The 18,459-nt window shown below is 36.1% G+C and overlaps 1 protein-coding gene across 3 annotated transcripts in view; it reads right to left on the bottom strand.

Annotated features, from left to right (window-relative positions):
- Positions 1 to 1,099: 1,099 nt before the first annotated feature.
- LOC120090441 (general negative regulator of transcription subunit 3) overlaps positions 1,100 to 18,459 on the bottom strand; it is a 29,531-nt gene continuing 12,171 nt past the window's right edge. Inside the window, exons 7-18 of one of the 3 annotated variants that reach the window (XR_005485543.1) lie at positions 18,250 to 18,360; positions 17,859 to 17,909; positions 15,210 to 15,950; positions 14,234 to 14,395; positions 11,352 to 11,514; positions 5,558 to 5,709; positions 2,352 to 2,621; positions 2,142 to 2,276; positions 1,889 to 2,070; positions 1,636 to 1,704; positions 1,453 to 1,552; positions 1,100 to 1,287 (exon numbers count right to left, since the gene is read on the bottom strand). Coding sequence is in view for 1 of the 3 variants with exons in the window: in XM_039048107.1 (XP_038904035.1) it covers positions 1,638 to 1,704; positions 1,889 to 2,070; positions 2,142 to 2,276; positions 2,352 to 2,621; positions 5,558 to 5,709; positions 11,352 to 11,514; positions 14,234 to 14,395; positions 15,210 to 15,950; positions 17,853 to 17,909; positions 18,250 to 18,360 (2,040 nt within the window). In the remaining 2 variants the exon portion in view is untranslated. Of the gene's footprint in view, positions 1,288 to 1,452; positions 1,553 to 1,606; positions 1,705 to 1,888; positions 2,071 to 2,141; positions 2,277 to 2,351; positions 2,622 to 5,557; positions 5,710 to 11,351; positions 11,515 to 14,233; positions 14,396 to 15,209; positions 15,951 to 17,852; positions 17,910 to 18,249; positions 18,361 to 18,459 lie in introns of all 3 variants that reach the window. The other 2 variants (XR_005485542.1, XM_039048107.1) reach the window with 2 other exon arrangements.

Here is an 18,459-nt window from a genome sequence, read left to right as displayed (position 1 = left end):
TGGTGATCAGTTCTCAATCTCCAGTCAGATTGAGACAAATTCATTATTTAGCATTAAGAATTAATTAAAAGAGTGCTTTTTTCCAAGATCAGGACTTTTAAAAGTTTTTTATACTAACCAAATAAAGGTATTTTAAATATTAGAACATTTGAACCATTAAACTTCACGTTGAAATATGTAATTTTATTATCCTATATTTTCTAAGTGCATATGTAATATAGACACTCGAATGGACAAAACTTAGGTATATCTCATAATTTTATGTTTAGGTAAGCTTTGTCTTAATATGCAATAATGAAAGTGTCACGAAAATTTGAATTTCTAATTTGAAAAATTATAACTTAAGAAATGAACAAAACAGATTTCAGCTGTTCCTTTTGGAATAAGTTAAATTTAGACAGAAAAAAAAAAGTGAAGATTATGTCCTAAGGTGGAAAAAGGGGGAAAAGAAAAACAATATCAAGGAAAGTCAATTTGGAGATGGGCCACCCACAGCCACACCATTCCAAAACTAAGCACATAAAACATCAAGTTTTTATGTTCAATTACATACTAGGCAGGCCCTACTTCCATTTCAACATTAAAAAGGAAAATCCGACGGACTAATAACTCATTAACGTCAATCCAAGCGTAACTCGATAGATAAAGTTGGCGGTTCTACTCAACACCCCTGCAATTGTTGATCTAACAAATAACAATAATTTCTATGAACATACATGATTTATTTGTACTGGTCAACTAATATTTTCAAGGCACTAATAATAAAATCGCATCAGAAAGCAAATAACGATTCCTCCATACTTTCCCATCAATTCATCCATGCACCAAAAAGTTGAAGGTATCAGTGAAAAAGGGTTATCTTTACACCGTAAAAGGCCCATGTATTCACATGTTAGGCCCATACTTCTTAAAACTCAGTGGTACTGTTAAATGCTTCTTGAGAACATTTATTACAGGAAAACAAGTATGGATCTTAGTAATCAAAATCATTCGATACGACTCAGATAAGTTGTCAAGACTAAAGCTAAGGTTGAGATTTAATTCATTTTCTCCTGGGCTTCTTGTAGCCTAGGAAATTCTAAGTTCTCACTCCAAAGTCTATTATAAAGAGGCTTAATAAAGGGTCTGATCTGATCCAATGAACACCATAAAAAGATATATTATAAGGGAAGGCAATATAATATCTTTATAACCGATAACCATGTGTCCTTTACAATTAAAAAGAAAAAGGAAAACAAAAAGGCTAAGTCAACCTTTAACTGACTGCAATCTTCCCTGATAATGAACCTGCAAGTGTAAAATGAAAATAAAGATGATCGAATTGACCTTCATACTAATTCAAAGTTAAAAATTACAAAATCTAAACTACACACAAAATATGTAACTGCTATTTGAAAATTTCATTACAAAGTGGAAATAATTCAAACATCTAAAGAAGAAACGAGACTTCACCAAAGACTAAAATGTGCTGACTTCCATTCTTTTCGCCCATTACCCACTATAATTAATACAAGTAGTTGTCAAGCTACGGATATATCTCTCTTTCTAGTTTCTGTAAAACGAGAAAAGGGTTAGCACTTCAAAAGGATGGGGAAAAAGTTCAAACCTCGGTCACTTGATCAAAGCCATTACAACCTCTATATATTGAGTTCATCTTCGAGGTAGTTATACTCAAAAGTGAACTCAGTTTTAATCCTTTGGCACCTACATTACAGAAATAATTCATATATAGTTACTGACACAATACACAAGCAATATTTTTGTTACATATCCATAAAAGTAGAAATGGCCTTGTCATGAAACACAAGATCACACCTTACATTTACACAAGTCAACAAGAAATGAGGTACCAAACAGAAAATTTGGTGAGATTAATATGTAAACATACCATCCATGTTGTAGGTCATCATTGTTAACATGGAAATCGAAGTACACATAAGTTCCTTGCTCATATTCATCCGTAGCAACTTTTGGCTCTTCATGTCGTTGAAACCATGTCTGATATTTTCTGTGGTATCTCCAAGATTGCTTCTTTAATTCTCTAGCAGCCAAATATTGTTGATAGGTGTTCTGTGGTCCAGCACATCATTAAACTCATTTTCAAAGAATAGCGTTACATGAAAAGAGAGAGAGAGTAATACCGGTTGATAGTAAAATGCAAAGAACAAGGTGTCAGTGCCATAGGTCTCTAGACCCAATCGGTCCCATAAAGCAGGATTGTTTATAATAGGGGCCTGTACTTGAGGATAGCTCGGAGGAGTAATTGCAGGGTGCCTCTGCAGATGATATAAGCTTAGAGTAAGACACTCTATGGAATAAAGTAAATAAAACAAAGAAATATGTATCTGTACTGGAGTATAGCTCCTTGGACGCTCTGAGTCTTTCGGCTGAGGTAGCTTGTAGAATGCAGCTTCAAGCATTTGCAAATTATAGAACTGATCATGCATTCCTCCAGTAGTCATCGAGGACCCACCAAGGTTATCACCAATGGCACCCAAGTCAGAAACACTTCTTCGGCCAATGACACCAAGACTCCCAGAAGGTTGGCCAGACTGCAAAGGTTGACCAGGAGAAAGGTCATCTTCTCTCGACACTGAAGCTGTCTCAGTCAATGATCCAACCTACAACATACAGATAGTGGAAATTTAGATCGCTGTTTTGATTATCAAGTGATACAGTTTCTATAAAACAAATAATTTAATAAGAAGTATTAGAGGAAAAACCTCTCACAGAAGTTATTTTAATATATATATATATATAAACATTTTCCAATTGGATTTAGAAAAGAAAATGGAATAATCACAAAGTATTTTACACTCCAAGAAAAGGCAACAAAAAAATTATCCTAGTTTTTTCTTTAAAAAAGACGACAAAACTTTTCGTTGATATAGTGAAAAGAAATCAATGCTCAAAGATACAAATACTCTTAAGAAGAGAGAACAAAATAAATAAAAATAGACAAATGATACTAAATTTTTGGATGAATGACCAGAGGTCCAGAACACTTCTATGGAATTAGTGCAACAGCTGCTCTTGAATGAAAACAACCAAAAGTTGTTTATTTTCAAAAAATAATATCCTAGGTGATATTGCATTAGACCTCCAACTCCGTATTTTGAAAAGAAGTTGGTTACTTAGACGTGACACATTGATATCAAAGATATACTCAAGAAAATAATAGGATTGCGATAAGGCTTGGGCATTGTCAATGTCGGTATATTAGTCATAATGGAGAGTGGGTTAGTGCGGTGTAGTAGATAAAGACAGAATGTGTGAGGTGAAGACCGTAAACAATTTTATAGTTTTCTGGGATGGAAGGTATCCATCCAACTTCCTCCAATTACTTTACATATTACAGTTATTTTCTTGTTCTTGAACTTCTGGTGTTCTTTCCGCCATTTATCCTCGACTTTTTCGTCTTACTCTTCATCCGAAGACTACTGTGGCTAATGTGTGGCTTCCATCTTCACAGGCATGGGATTTACATTTACAACACGATCTCACTGATTTGGAGATCTCAGAATGGGCATCCTTATCTCAGCACCTGACTTCTGTCAAATTGCATTCCTATTCTGATTCTTGGTTTTGGCCTCTAGATCCCTTCTCGGTTTTTGCTGTTAAATCCCTCATGGCTTATTTGGTTGGCACAGTAGATCCTACTTTGTGATCTGGAAAGACCGTTATCCTAAAAAGATAAATATCTTTCTTTGGGAGCTTAGCTTGAGTGCCATAAATACTAATGATTGTCTGCAGCGCTGTATGCCTTGTATGCATCTTTCTTCCTCTTGGTGCCACAAGTGTCATTTTCATGTTGAATATCCTGCTCATTTGTACATACAATGTTCTTTTGCTGCTAGCTTTTGGGATATTATTTGCAGGCTTTTGGAAGGTCCTTTACTTGCCCCAATAACATATATGATATTTTGGCTTCTTTATTGGTAGGTCATCCTTGTGGTGGTCGTAAGAAGATGGGGGTGAAAGAAATCGAAGGGTTTTCCATGACATTTTTTTTCCTCCTGTAATACTTTTATAGAGTTTGTTTTGTCTTCTACATTTTCTTGGTGCAAAATTAAGCACCCTTTCATTCATTATAGTTTATCTTTCTTAGTCACTAATTGGCGCACTTCTTTTGTAATCATCTATTGGTATTTGGGGGCTTTCCCTTCCTTCATTTATCAATGAAATGTTTCTTTTTCCAAAAAAAAGTATTTGCTTTCTATAAGATGAAGACAAAGAATATTTATTCGAAAAGTGTGAGGCTACATGCTTACCAACTTGAATCCTGATGGGTGCATCATCTATAAAAGAGTTAACTGATCTGAAGATAATACTTTTGTTCATTGAGATCAAGTTACCATATTTTAAAAATTGCTTTATTCTACTTTCAGATAGTCATGTCTCTTGATCAGAAGGTGTAGCCACATCTTTCTTCTCCTTAATCATCTCTTCAAAGGAGAAGATTGAAATTTTTTTCACTTAACATTATCAGAAGCTTCCTGGATGGATAGCAATCACACTTCTAGACAATGTCTTCTCTCTTTTTTGCAACTTTTTGGGGTGGGTGATAACTCTTGAATTAAGGGTTACTTACCTAGACTAGACATTAAGAGCTTAGAATTGTGTAATTACGTGAAATGTACTCCAACCTTTTCTTTGCTCTCCTACCGATATCAGAAGCCTGTTTTTCCACCATTGTAGTCCAGCTTTACCAGGTCCATGGTGTATCCCTTTCTGCTAGATATCTGCTTGAGCCAGAGAACTTGACCATCAACTCAAATCTCCTTGAAATATTTTTGGTTCAGGGGTGCAAAATAACGAAAGGTTTAGGATGTCTCTAATCCATCAAAGAGTACTCCAGTATCCAGATGGAGAAAGTTTTGTCTCTTGTGGCTTCTGATATACGCATTCTGGCACCTCTAGGTAAGGGTAAACTTCAATGGAGAAAGATTTCCTATCAAGGGTGACTGATTGGGATGGTTGGGGGAGAGCCATAGTGAATGGTGATGGTCTAGAGGTACAGGGATCGACAGCATGGTTGGGGTGAACTTCCGGTGGATGGGAGGAGACTGGGAGGGAGGGAGGGAGGAGAGAAGGAGCATTGAGGATACTGAAGGGTCTTAGCTAGGAATATTAGTATGGTATTAGCAAGGCATAAAGGTAATGAGTTAGGGAGTTAGTCTATTTGGTTATGATTAGAGGGAGGGGACTGAGGGAAGGCAAGCAATTGTTGAGTGATTTAGGGCTTGGGTTAGCATACTCAAGAGGGGAGGCTCCAAGTGCCTTAAACTTGGTTTATTTGTAGTTCTTTATCTTTTATATTTCAATATATTTCAGCTCCTAATCATAGGTAGGAGGTATCTGCAAGTAAACTGAATATCCAACAAATTTGTTTGATTATTTTCATTTACGTAGAAGCTCTAAGCAAACATTAGGAATTTTAGACGTAGTCTCTTTAATATACAGGTTCATATTGTATATGTAATGTAATAACATTTAACAGCCTGTTTGACAATGAACGATTCATGCACTGAAGTATTGCTGAAGAAATAAAACGTACTGGAGTATCTACTGGATATGATCCTTTTAAATCATCATCGCTCATCAGATTCTTTCTAAGGACAGAACCAGCAGCAGAATCAGTAGTATCCTCAGGTAAACTTTGCTGCTGTTGCTGCTGCTGCTCCTCTTCAACTTTTGAATGGGCAACATCTGCATTACACAAGAATTTCTTCAGTCTTGCTTATTTAATTCTATGAGAAAACATAAACATTTCAGTTATCAATATCTCATTTCATGGTAAGGAAGGATAACTTGGAAAATATGTGGCAATGCACATCATCGAGAGGTTAAAATTTAACTGGATCCACCGCTTCCCTAAGGACTTGTTTGGTAGACAATTTGAAAACAGAAATTTGAAAACAAGGAATTCAATGAAAAATAATTGTATTTCATGTTTTCAGATATGTATTTCGTAGAAAATTCAAAATTTAAATTAAAATTTAAACATTTTTTCAAAAATTGTTTGATAATATATTTATAAACCATAAAATTAATTATAGTCACTCACTAAATATTAAGTTGAATATAAATTATTACTAACTATTTTATGAACTTTTTACGTTAAAAAGTTTGTATAATTATTATTATGTAATATAATATATAATATATTAAATATTTAAACTTAATAAAAATAACTGAGTTTATAACATGAAATCCTATATTTGTTAATGTTTTTATCTTAAATTTGAATACACTGAAAACATAAAAATGTTATTTTCAAAATTTGCATTGTTTGGATCACGGAATCCGAAAACAGTTTTTGAAAACAAAATTCAGACTGCCTACCAAACACATATTCCTTGGACTCAGTAAATCTGAAAACATAAAGCAAAATTTGAGTTGCCTATCAAACATGCCCTAAATCTCTCGATAATCCCTCAAATTATGGTAGTCATGTTTTCTCTCTCCCTCTCTCCTTCCCTCCCACCATCCTTCTCACTGGAATCTGCAACCAAGACATTGACTTTTTAACCCCGACAACCGTCCTTCACCATGCCTAGACCTCAACAGACCAGATTGTTAACACTTGAAAGAAAAACCATAACGTGATCTCATTTTGAAACAGGAGAACCTCATTTACAGCAATCTTCGGTACAATATTGGGGACCATACCTCCATGGCTTTTTGGTTTGAACTATGGATATGTAATTCTCCAAGTTCTTTGCTATTGTTGAATCTACATTTGCATTCATTAATCATGTGTGGAACCGTGGGAACATATCCTAGACTCTGAATTTTAGAAGGAATTTCAAAGATGATGCAATTGTTGAATGGGCCTCCTATATGCAACTCATCCCTTACATTCAGCTCTCTCATCGATCTGATAACCGAATATGGAAGCTTGACGATAGCACCACCTTTTCCACAAAATCATTGATGCCCCACCTCTCATCTATCAACACCTCGACTTCAAAGGATAGGGGCCCCAAAACAAATGCCCCTTCTCTCCAGAGTATAGTAGAATACCCTAATAGAAACAAATGCATCACAATATCTGTTGTTTCCCCATTGGCAAAGGACAACAACACCCAAGATTGAGGGAGTGGAACTTCCAATGAGATGTAAGACGACTTCACTTAACCAAAAGACAGACAAAAGCCACTAAGTGACAACTCAAATGAAGAAACAAGGAACAACATCGTCCATCTCCCAGCCACTTATGGCACCAAAAATGTGTTTTAGGCCCATCACCTACAAAACACCAAACAAACTGAGAGAAAAAACAGAAACCACTTACCTATCGCTCTCCAAGGATTAATATAAGTTCTTCTTGAACTCCAACATAAGGACCATTCAAATGGATGGGAACCATACTCAAAATAACCTTATGCCAGAAGTTCTCAAACTCTCTAGGAAAGCACCACAATCATTTGGTCAATATGACCCCATTACGCACTCTTAAATTATGAATGCTTAGACACTCAAGTACAATGGTTTTAGCCATTACCTCCCGCTTTATGGATGAGAGCCTTTCAAGTTTCACCAACTCAACCCCTTCTCATAAAAAAGAGAGGAAGTACATTGGGATTCTGCTTAATAAGGGTGAGTCTACCCCTTGGAGGAAAAAACATAATTTCCAAAAGGAGAATTGCTTTTTGCAACTTCTCTATCACTGGGTTAAAAACAGACATCTTCCAGGGTTGTTACCAAAAGGGATACCCAAGAACAACGAGGGAAAAGGATAGGTATAGCCCACCGTAGACGCTCACCTACCCAATTTAAAAGGGTCTCAATTAATGCCAGCTAACACGACTTTTATCTCTGTTAATCTTTGACTTGACATAGACTCAAAAAGCAATACTTTTTCTGAAACCTACATTTCACATTCACTTGGGACCCCCTCCAGCTTGATAAACAAAAGACAATTCCTTCCTCGAGCAAAACAATATCATGCCATCTGCAAACAATAGATGAGATAGAGTCAAAATATCCCTCCTCACTAGAAACCCATTGAGAATGTTACCTTCCACACCTCTCAAAACAATTCTACTAAAAACACCCGACTAAAAGGAAGAGGAAGGATGGGAGTGGATCGCCTGTCTCAAACTTCTCAAAGCAATCTCACCTTACCATTGAAGAAAACTAATATATGATTATGGAAAGGGATACTCCCAATCCATGTGTGTGATAAAATAGCAACTTTACACACCTCAAATCCTCAAGAGAAGTTAAGCACCTCACATCCTTGCTAAGCCTCTCAATGCAAGTGTGTACATTTTAGTGTCAGGAAGCACACATCTTATTTTTTAATTAAATATCTACAAAATGCTTTCAGAACTCAATTTTTCTCCCCAATTTCTTATAAAAAGCTCTCTCTCTCTTAAATCTTTACTATTATAATTATTACTATTATTTTTAAAAAGGAAGCAAAACTTTTCATTGAAAAAATGAAAAGAGTAATGCTCAACTCTTAGATTTTTATTATTTTATAATTCATTATATTGAATTTCTTAATATATAAAATAACTTCAAAGTTTTTCTATTATACACCTTATCCAAAAAGAAACCTTACTTTTCTTTCCATTGCTTACTTTTAATGTCTAGCAAGCATTTGTGCCTCACGCTTTTAGATAATTCCAAAAACAGAATACAAGGTGTTCTAATAAGTAATAACTCATAACAAAAGAGGTGGAGTCATAGGCAGGGAGCCTAAATTCAAGATTTGAATCTGGGTAGGAAGGCCAAATAAAAACATGCATTTATATGTGATGTCCAATCTGTAATTACATTAGGACATCGCAATTTCAGTTGTGCCCCCTTCTATTTTTTATTTTTTATTTTTTTGATGAGAAATTGTAACTGAATTTCATTGACAGTATGAAATTAAAAAAGGACAAAGGATGCTCATGCCATGATGATTACAAAATGCAATTCCACAGTGAAATAAGAGATGTAAGACTATAATCATAAAAGAATGTGGTGAATTTACACCAACATAACAAAATGTGAGTAACGTGTTCGACAAGGGAAGCGAAACTTGTAGCTTTATCCTTGAAGATGCATTTGTTACATTCAAGCCATATATTCCAAAAAAAAAACTTTGCTTAAGTAAGTCCATAACACTTCCTTATCCTTCTTGAATGGGTGGTCCGTTCAGGAGCATCTGGAGGAGAGTGAGAGGATCATTTACTCTTCCCAAAGGACAATTACAAGCAGCCAACATATTAGTCCAGAACATCCAAAACATCTGAACAAATTCAAAATAGACAAAAAGGTGCATAATGGATTTTTCATTCTTTCACAAAGAACACACCAGTTTGGTGTAAAAACAACCCATGGAGTTTTGTTATTTTATCATAATATCAGCTGTGTTAATACAACCATGACTAATTTCCCATAGAAAAAATTTGAACTTTTTAGGAATTGGACCATGCCATATGTTCGAATAGAGATCCTTAAGTGATGAGATCCATTGGAAGATAGGTCTTTGATAAAGAATTTGCTGTATATACCCCTTTGATGTCAAGATTCCATTTCCAATGATCCTCCACCAAAGGGTTTAGTGGCAAATGTATTAGTGTGGAGAGAAGTGACCATTCAATGATTTCGGCATTCATGAGATGTCGTCTCAAACCAAGGTCCCAAGAAGCATTCTCTCTATTTCCATAATCGAGAATGGATGAGTACTTGTGAGTGCCCCTCCATCCCTTTAATCATCTCTCTGTCTTTTCTAAGATAGGCTCCCAAAAAGTAACCGTATGAGGCTTCCCATTTAGGGGTAAAACCCAGATAGATGGATGGCCATTCTCTAACTTTAAGTCCAAAATCAACAGCCAAGGATGCGACCATGCAGTATTCCATGTTAGTGCCAATAATTTCAGATTTTGTGTGATTGATGTGAAGCCCCAAAGTTTCCTAAAAGGAAATAATAGACTCAAACAAGGAAGAAAGCTTTTGCTCTCCAAGAGATGAGAAAAGAATCATATTGCCTGCAGATTGAAGATGATTAATGGATAGGACTCCATTCTCAACATCAAAGCCCTCTATAATTTTATTTTATTTTTTTTACCATCCTGATCCAAATTCTACTCAAACAATCAACCACCAAAACAAATAGGAAGGGAGAAAGGGGGTCACCTTGACAAAGACCCCTTGTCGCCTTGATCTTACCCCTTGGTTTACCATTGCATATGAAAGGCACCCATAGGGAATGAGGCGAAAGGAATATGAAGACAAGAAGCAAGATCATACCAAATTTTTTTGCCCAACTAGTCACTAATCTAGGCAGATGATTAAATAAACTATACATTTATGGGGTTGTTTGGGGCACTAAGTTGAGTTTTGAAATCTGGAATTAATATGTCTGTGGAATTAAGAAGTCTGTGTTTCGATTGTAAAGTTATTTGGTCTGGAGTTAGGAAGTTTGGGTTTAGAGTGCAGAGCTTCGTTATTCCATCAGTGGTATCTGGTGCAAATTTTTAAAAGTCAATTGAGATATCAACTTAAAACTTCACATATATTTTATAATTTTTTACATGCTCAAGGTGTTTCTATCAATGTTAAATTACTATATAAAACAGAATATTAAACACTATGAACTAACAATTTCAATTATGTATTTCTAAACACTTTCACTGGCCATTTTTTTTTTCTTTAGTATACGATCGTCTGAGTTGGTCATTAGAGTTAGTCATTGGAGACGATCGATGGAGTTGGTGGTCAGAGTTGGTCAACGGAGGCGACCGTCGATGTTGGCTGTCAGAGGTGGTAGTTACCAAGAGTTGGACATCAAAGGTGCTTGCGATGATTGCCAAAGGTAGTTGTTGGAGTTTAGCTGCCGGAACATATCGTTGAAGTGAGGTGGCACTAATCACGCAACAATGATTGTTGTCGAAGTTGGGTGTCAGAGGTGGTCGCCGAAGGTGGTCACCAAAGTAGCCATCAAAGGTGGTCATCAAAGCATTTCATCAGCAATGACTGTCGTCAAGTTTGTCGATGGCGGTGGTTGATGGGAGAGAGAGAGAGAGAGAGAGGAAAATGTCGAATTCTTCAATAAATGTGCAAACTTTAATAGTGAACACAGTTGAAGCCGGTGGAGTTGAGTTATTTAGCACCAACTTTTGACGTTGGTGGGCCAAACAATGAGTTGGATTCAAAATCCAGCTCAACTCAAGTCAAGTGGATGCCCCAATCACTTCCTATATGTGATGTTCTACCCAAGGTAATTACAAAGGGGCATAACTACAATTGTGCCCCTTTTCACCCATGCAAAAATTGAATGTGAAGGGTAAACCATAGGGATGGAGGAGCCTTAACTCATTGGAATATGAAGAAAAGAAGACAGATCATACCAGAATCTTTTGCCCCACTTGTCATTAATGCCTGCTGATTAGACTGCTGGAAGGAATTTGGTTGCTGCTGTAATGAACCAGATGTAACAGCATTTACTCCAGGTGCTTGAACTCCAATTCCCAGACCAGCTTGAGAACTAACAGATGAATTTTGGGAGTTGAACTGCAAATACAACAAAACAAATCACTGACACTATTTAAGGACGCCAAATTATGGACAGACTGAACATGGTGATCAACAAGCATAAATATCCACGATAAACATGTACAATGAAGAAAGATTCCACAAAACAATCAAGAAAAGGTTCTAACGCAATGCTAAGCTTATTCAGTTTAGTTCAAGCGGGTCGATCATGTGACACTTGGTAGGAACTTCTCGGCATGTTGAATAGCACAAGGACTAGCTTGCTAGTGATAGCTATCGTTCTGTTGTCGTTCTGCAAGTAGAGATGGGGATTGATATTTAATCTCCACCTCTTGGTTCATATAATGACTTAAAACACTTGAGATATGCTCAAGTTGACAAGTCAGCTTATTTGGTCTCTAGTTTTTCATGTTCCTCTTTGGGCTTTGGTTTCAAAGTGTTTTTAGTTCTTAATTTTTTTTAAGAAAAAAGAAATTAGGCAAGTCAGCTTATTTAATTTATTAACAACAAGCTCCTAAATGTTAATTTGTTTTCTTTTAACTTCTGTTTTCATATACCAGTTTTTTAAGCGAGCACTTATGCTCCACATACTTTCTTCATGCCACAGAAATGTACCACCTTCGATGATTCATCAGGCTATTGCCTCACATGAAGGCCTTATCTTTCAGGCATTTATAAAACGAAGAATTTTGCAAGCAAAACTTACACAACTATATCAGAATGCAACTGGAAAAAAGCACGAAACACCAGAGAACGTCAAATTTTGTCCTCAACACTGCAGTATCAACCTCACTAAGTGAAATATTCATCACATGCTGGGGGAGAGAGTATAGAGAGAGTGCAGAAATTTAAAGAGGGAAAGATGAAGTAGAGGGAGGATGGAAGGTGAGAAAGTAGAGAGAGAAGGATAAAGAATATGGAAAATGGGAGGATAGGGCATTCTCCCAAAAGCCACTGAATTAAGGGGGAAAAACATTCCCATTACTCATTTCTTTTTCACCAAAGGGGGGTTTTACTTCCGGTACCTTTCTCAACCCCAACCCCCCCCCCCCCCCCCCCCCCCAAAAAAAAATGAAAAATGAATTCAGAAAGAGTAAGGAGGCCGCATGACCTTGTGTAATTCAGTGCTATCATGTATTCCTTTATATTATATGTCCCTATTTCTTAGGCCTTCTGTGGTTAGTTTGGAAATGGACCGTTTATTGAGGGCTTTTTTATGGAAAGGTCCAACGAAGGCAGTAAAATAAACCATCTGGTTAGGTGGAATTTCACATCTCAAGCTCAAGCTAATGGGGGACTTGAAATTGGAGTCTTGAAGCATTGAAATTTGGCCCTTATCTCTAAATGGGGTTGGAGGTTCATTTAAGAACCCCAATCCGTCTGGAGAAAATTAATTGTGAGCATTCATGGTTCTCAAGTTTTTGGTTGGCACAAGTGTGGCAGCAATAACTTTAGGCTTAGAAGTCCATAGGTGAGTATCTCTACAACCTGAAGGAAATTTGAGAAGTTGGCGCTCTTCACTTTAGGGAATGGACAAAGGACTCATTTCTGGACTAAATGGGCGGCCCAGAGAAAGCCATATCAAATCAATAGAATAAGACCTCCGTTCCATCACTTCAATGCCCCCACTTGGGTCACAAGCTTGCGCAACTAAGCTAGGCCCAGAGAAAGTCATATCAGATCCGACTCATTTCTAGATTATTACTTGGATCCACAGTTATCCTCTTAAGGTTTGCTTTCCTCGTTTATTTGCATTATCGTTGAATCAAGGAGGTTCAGTCTCTGCCTTTTGGGACTCTTGAACATTATCATGGAATTCTCCTTCAGACGTTTGTTAAAGGATGAAGAAATTGATGATTTCTAGAATCTTTTAATGCTCACCTCTACTTGATTATTCTGAATGATGATTATAAAAAATGGTCTCTTGAACCATCGGGCAAGTTCTCAGTGAAGTGAAGTCTTTGTCTAGATTTTTGGAGTCGTCTCCTCCTTTGGATGATCGTTTATATTCAGTTTAAATGTCCAAAGAAGACCAACATTCTCATATGGATTATGCTCAATGGAAATCTTAATTCAGCTGAAATTCTGCAATGGAAGATTCCTCATCAATGTCTTCTTCCTTCGATTTGTCTTCTATGCTATAAGGCGGAAGAAGAATCTCTCAATCATGTCTCTTTTTTTAGTGTTCTTATGCTTATTCTTGTTGGGGAAAGATTCTCAGTTTATTCAGCATTCAATGGGTATATCAAATAATGTGAGAGATAATATTTCTCAAAATTGTTGTTTCTCAAATTCTGACCGCTCCTACATTGGCTCCTATGACAAATCTCTTTTGGATCAACGCAGCTAAAGCTCTTCTTTCTAAATTATGGTTCAAAAGAAATCAGAGATTATTCCAAAGTTCTTATCTTTCTTATCATGAGAGATTTGGTTCAGCTCGTCTTAAAACTTCTAGTTGGTGTTCTCAGTGTTTTATTCAGCTTTGTTACTGTTACTTTTCACTTGTTCTTTTATGGTCGTCCTTTGTTCTCTTCTATCATTTCTCTATCATGGTTTGCAATTTTTATCTTTGTATTTTAGAGCATCGGTCTCTTTTCATTTCCTCAATGAGTAACCTTAAAAAAAACTTTAAAAAAAAAGTCATGAAGAAGCAGCAGTAGAAAGGCCACTGGTTTAAAAAAATAATTGCCGTTAAGCGGAATGAAGAATGAGAGCTTAGAATTTTGAATAAGAGAACCTGCTGTAGAAGTGAACTTTGCTGTTGTGAAGAAAACTGCTTATGATTTCCCCCACCAAGAGTCATGCCAAGAAGTGTACTATGGCCCTGTTGTTGAACTTGCTGGAGACGCTGCAAGAACTTCTCCCTCTGATCTGGTGCGATTTCAGCTCTTCCACGAAACTGCCCCGGAAGATGAGATGGTTAAGCACATAAGAAAGAGAAGTTGTTATATAGAATATTTTGGGTATAAGCCAGTAATAAGTTAGATTAAAAAAGAAGGAGCTTCAGCAGATTAATTTATTACAAGTACTTTACATCAAAGAATGTGGGATATAAAATATCATTACATCAAAGTCATCTGAAATTAAACCATTTACCCCTAAAGATATATGTGAATATTATATAAAGGAAACAAACATGGTTCAGGACAAACTTGATTGCGCCCTGGCTTTCTTGAGAAGGAAACAGAAACAGTCACCTTAGCTTAACTTATCTTTTCCTCCCCTTCCATTTCTTTTTCTTTTTTAGTATAACAAATGTGGGAGTGGGGATTTGAAACCTTTGACTTCAAAAGAAAGAGATACCTTAACTGTTGAGCTAGGCTCGTATTGACATCTAAAATTATCTTGATTTATTATTATTATTAATCTTTTTTTTTCTTGGGAAAGGAAATAGCGGTTTTCATCGATGTAATGAAAAGAGACCGATTAGAATGAGACAGAAAAGGAAAAATCAACTTAAAACAAACTCAACCAAAAAGACCAAAACTGGTCTAAAAATATCTTTCTTATCTTTATACTAAAATGTATATAACTAAGTAATACTTCATCCTTAAAAGATTAATGCATTATCAACCCCGCAAATGATTTAAATCTCCCATTAGTCATCAGTAGTTAAATAATCCACATTAATAAGCAAAATAATAATAATAATAAATAAGCATTCCAATTCAAAATATGAGCTCAAGTTTTGCATGGACTGGTGAGCAACATACTCCTTCATTCGGATTTTGAAAAGAACTTCCTGGCCTCCACTGCATGCTAGGAACTACAGATGGAGAGAAAACTCGACCACCTATAGCTGCTGCATCACTAACATTGGTAGGATCAACTGTGGTTGTTCCATCACTAACTTTAGCAGCTGTAGGCAAAACGATTCTATTACTTAGAGGGGAAACCATGGACTGAACCATGCCACTGTTACTAGCCCGTTCTTCAGCTCCCATAATGTTTCTCTTGGTCACTTCAGAGGCAGAAGAAACGTTACCAAGAGTTATATTGCTAGGAACCACAATACCAGAAGTGTGGGAGGAAGTGGAGGGTGGCTGATTAGCAATCACACCTCTTCCCATGCCACCCCTAACAAGTCCAGAATCCGAAAATGATGGAGACAGTTTACGGCCTGGAAAGCTAGCAATTTCTTCATCCTTTGCAGAAGTGGGCATATTTACAGGAGATGAATTAGGAGCACCCGTAGTCTCCAATACAGCACGAACAGCACTTGAACCAGGAAGAATGGCCGATGTAGAGGATAAACCAGACCCATGCACTGCACCATTCAAGGAAGTTGAGGTTGCATGGTTCCCAGTGGGTGTTGTAGCCGCAGAAGAACCAAGGACACTACTCTTAGGAGGTGGGGTCTTCAAAAGAATGTCATTGTTACCATCTGGCAAAGTTGAATCATCAACCTGATCTGGAATGACAGTATTTTGTTGATGATTTGGAGCAGCAGTAACCTGGAAAATTCAACATCCGTTACCAATGTACTCCAGCAAGGTAGCAACTATAAAGTGTGATATTTAGGACAAAACAAGGGTCTAACATGTGCAATTATTTTGTTTAATCCTAAGCTACAGTAAAAAAGCAGTTAGCGCGAAGTCTGCATCACGCTAATTTACATGCAAATCCTAAAAGGTTCTCTGTACAAGACAATCAAACACCTAAATCTGGATAAATATTTATGAAAATTCTCCAAATCATTAACAAAAATAGAATTTTGTAAATGACATGTCTCCTAAAACTAAAGCAAAATGGCCATGAACGTTTGTTTGCCTAGCAATATATCAGCAAGAATTTGAAGTGAGGAGCCAATTCAATATCAAAAGGTTAGACCTCATTTACATGACAACTGACAAAAAGGAATACTATGGGTTTTACAGAAACTAATTCCATACAAGCAAACCCCATCATGCCTTGCAGAATTCTACAGTTGATTCTGCACATCTTATCCTCTCATACAGGGAAAAGAGCATTTTACAGACGGCTGCCACCATGATGTAACTAATAGTTCGGGAAAATATCAATTAACATTCCTAAACTTTGGAGATTGTATCAGTTCAAACCATGAACTAATAATTGTATCAATTTAAACCCTGAACTTTCTCGTAAGCATATCAATTTACACCCTTCATTATGTTCTGTTTGAATAAACATCATGTGACACTTATAAATTTATCAATTAAACCCCTAAACTTTCATAAGCAAACCAATTTAGATTCTCAATCAAGATTTCTCTTGAAAATTGTCCACGCATCAAGTCTAATCGTCCATTTTATTAATCTAACATTTGAAGAAATTTATACACGTGTAAGAATTGAATGAATGAATAATTTTCAAATGTAATCTAAATAAAGGGTCTAAACTTCTAACAATTTTGAGGTTTAATTGAAACTATTATATGTTTGGACAATATTTTTCGAACCAAGTCTAAAGAAAAGTATAAATTGATACATTTATGAAAGTTCAAGGTTTAAAGTGATACAATTGTTAGTTTAGGGTTTAAATTAATACAACCCCCAAAGTTTAGAGGTGTAAATTGAAACTTCCCCTAATAGTTATTTTATTTTACTGTGTTTATTTACCTTTAGTTGTTACAGTCTGGGTAATTTGCTGTTTAGTTTATTTGCGGTGACCTAATTATTTCCAGCCCCATTCTGTATAAATATGGGCTGCTTTGTCCTTTTGGAGGGTTTTTTTTTTTTTTGTGGAGACTAAAGAGCGGAGAGTTGATTAAGAATTTCCAGTTAGAAACATTGAAAGAAAAGTTCCAAGCGTTCCCTGGGACGAACCCTACAGAATGTATCCACCATAACATCATCAAAGATAAACGACTGAGAGCCTCAAAATGCCATCCACTCTATAAAAAACTAAACAAATGTCTCATTCACCGACAACACCTAGTTCGAGGTACAAAAAGGTACCAACTCTACTGCAGAGGATCCATGCATCACCAAAGCCCACAACCCCTTCTGAACATATCTCTATAACCACAATATATATATGGAATAGATATATATTATTTGGAGTTCAAAACATTTTTAATAAAGAACCTTCACTTGGTCTAGACCACATCAAGAACGCAAATTACACATCAAGAACGCAAATTACATGGGCAATCATTGATTTCCACAATATGGTACTTCTTCAGACGCCCAAAAAACATTTTAAGGATCATGCATCAAATAAAGCAGAACGTAAATCATGAAGAAATTTAAAAGTAAATATTTGTTAAATTTAAATCTCTAATGGCTAATAGACATTCCATACCTTTCAAATTCATCTAAATCCTTTACAATATCAAGTACATAAAAAAAAAGTAAATGTCTCTGCTATATGACTATTGATGGAGAAAGACATACAGGAACCTGAGTTGCCGACGTTGCCAGTGTAGTCTTCAAGTTGAGAGCTGGTGTACCCTGACAAAAGATAACATATCAATTTAGATACTAAATTTCTAACTTTCTTTTATCAAAAATACTATTATTCAAAAGGTTCTTGAGACTTGTGTCTTAAGCTCAAATTCTTTTCTTATGCCTTCTTTGTGTTATACAAGAAGCTTGCATTGCTTAAGAGAGGAGGCTTGCACTAGTAAATCACCGATTGACCCAAAAGCATAAACTTATGAGAGAAGGTAAAATTAATAATATATCATCTAACATGCACCTCCACTCAAAGAATAAAGGAATAGACAAGTTTGTTTCCTATCAAAAAATAATAATAATAAAAAAGATGGAATAGAGGGAGGAAAATCCATACCTTCACAAGGCTGGGAGGACAAATTGCAACCAGATCTTCAAGAGATTCCACCTTATCGAGTGGCAATGAGCTGTAAAGCTCATCCACATCACTGAATTCATCAAAATCCTCCTATACAGACAAGTTTTTGAGAGGTCAATGGCTAGAGTGAGTGATATTTCCATGAACTGAAATATAGTCACATGAACACAATCAAATGGGATGTAGAAA

This window comes from Benincasa hispida, chromosome 11, assembly GCF_009727055.1.
Source record: "Benincasa hispida cultivar B227 chromosome 11, ASM972705v1, whole genome shotgun sequence".
Lineage (NCBI taxonomy): Eukaryota > Viridiplantae > Streptophyta > Magnoliopsida > Cucurbitales > Cucurbitaceae > Benincasa > Benincasa hispida.
Note: the sequence above shows the minus strand (reverse complement) of the source record. Positions and strands in the feature narration are given on the sequence as shown.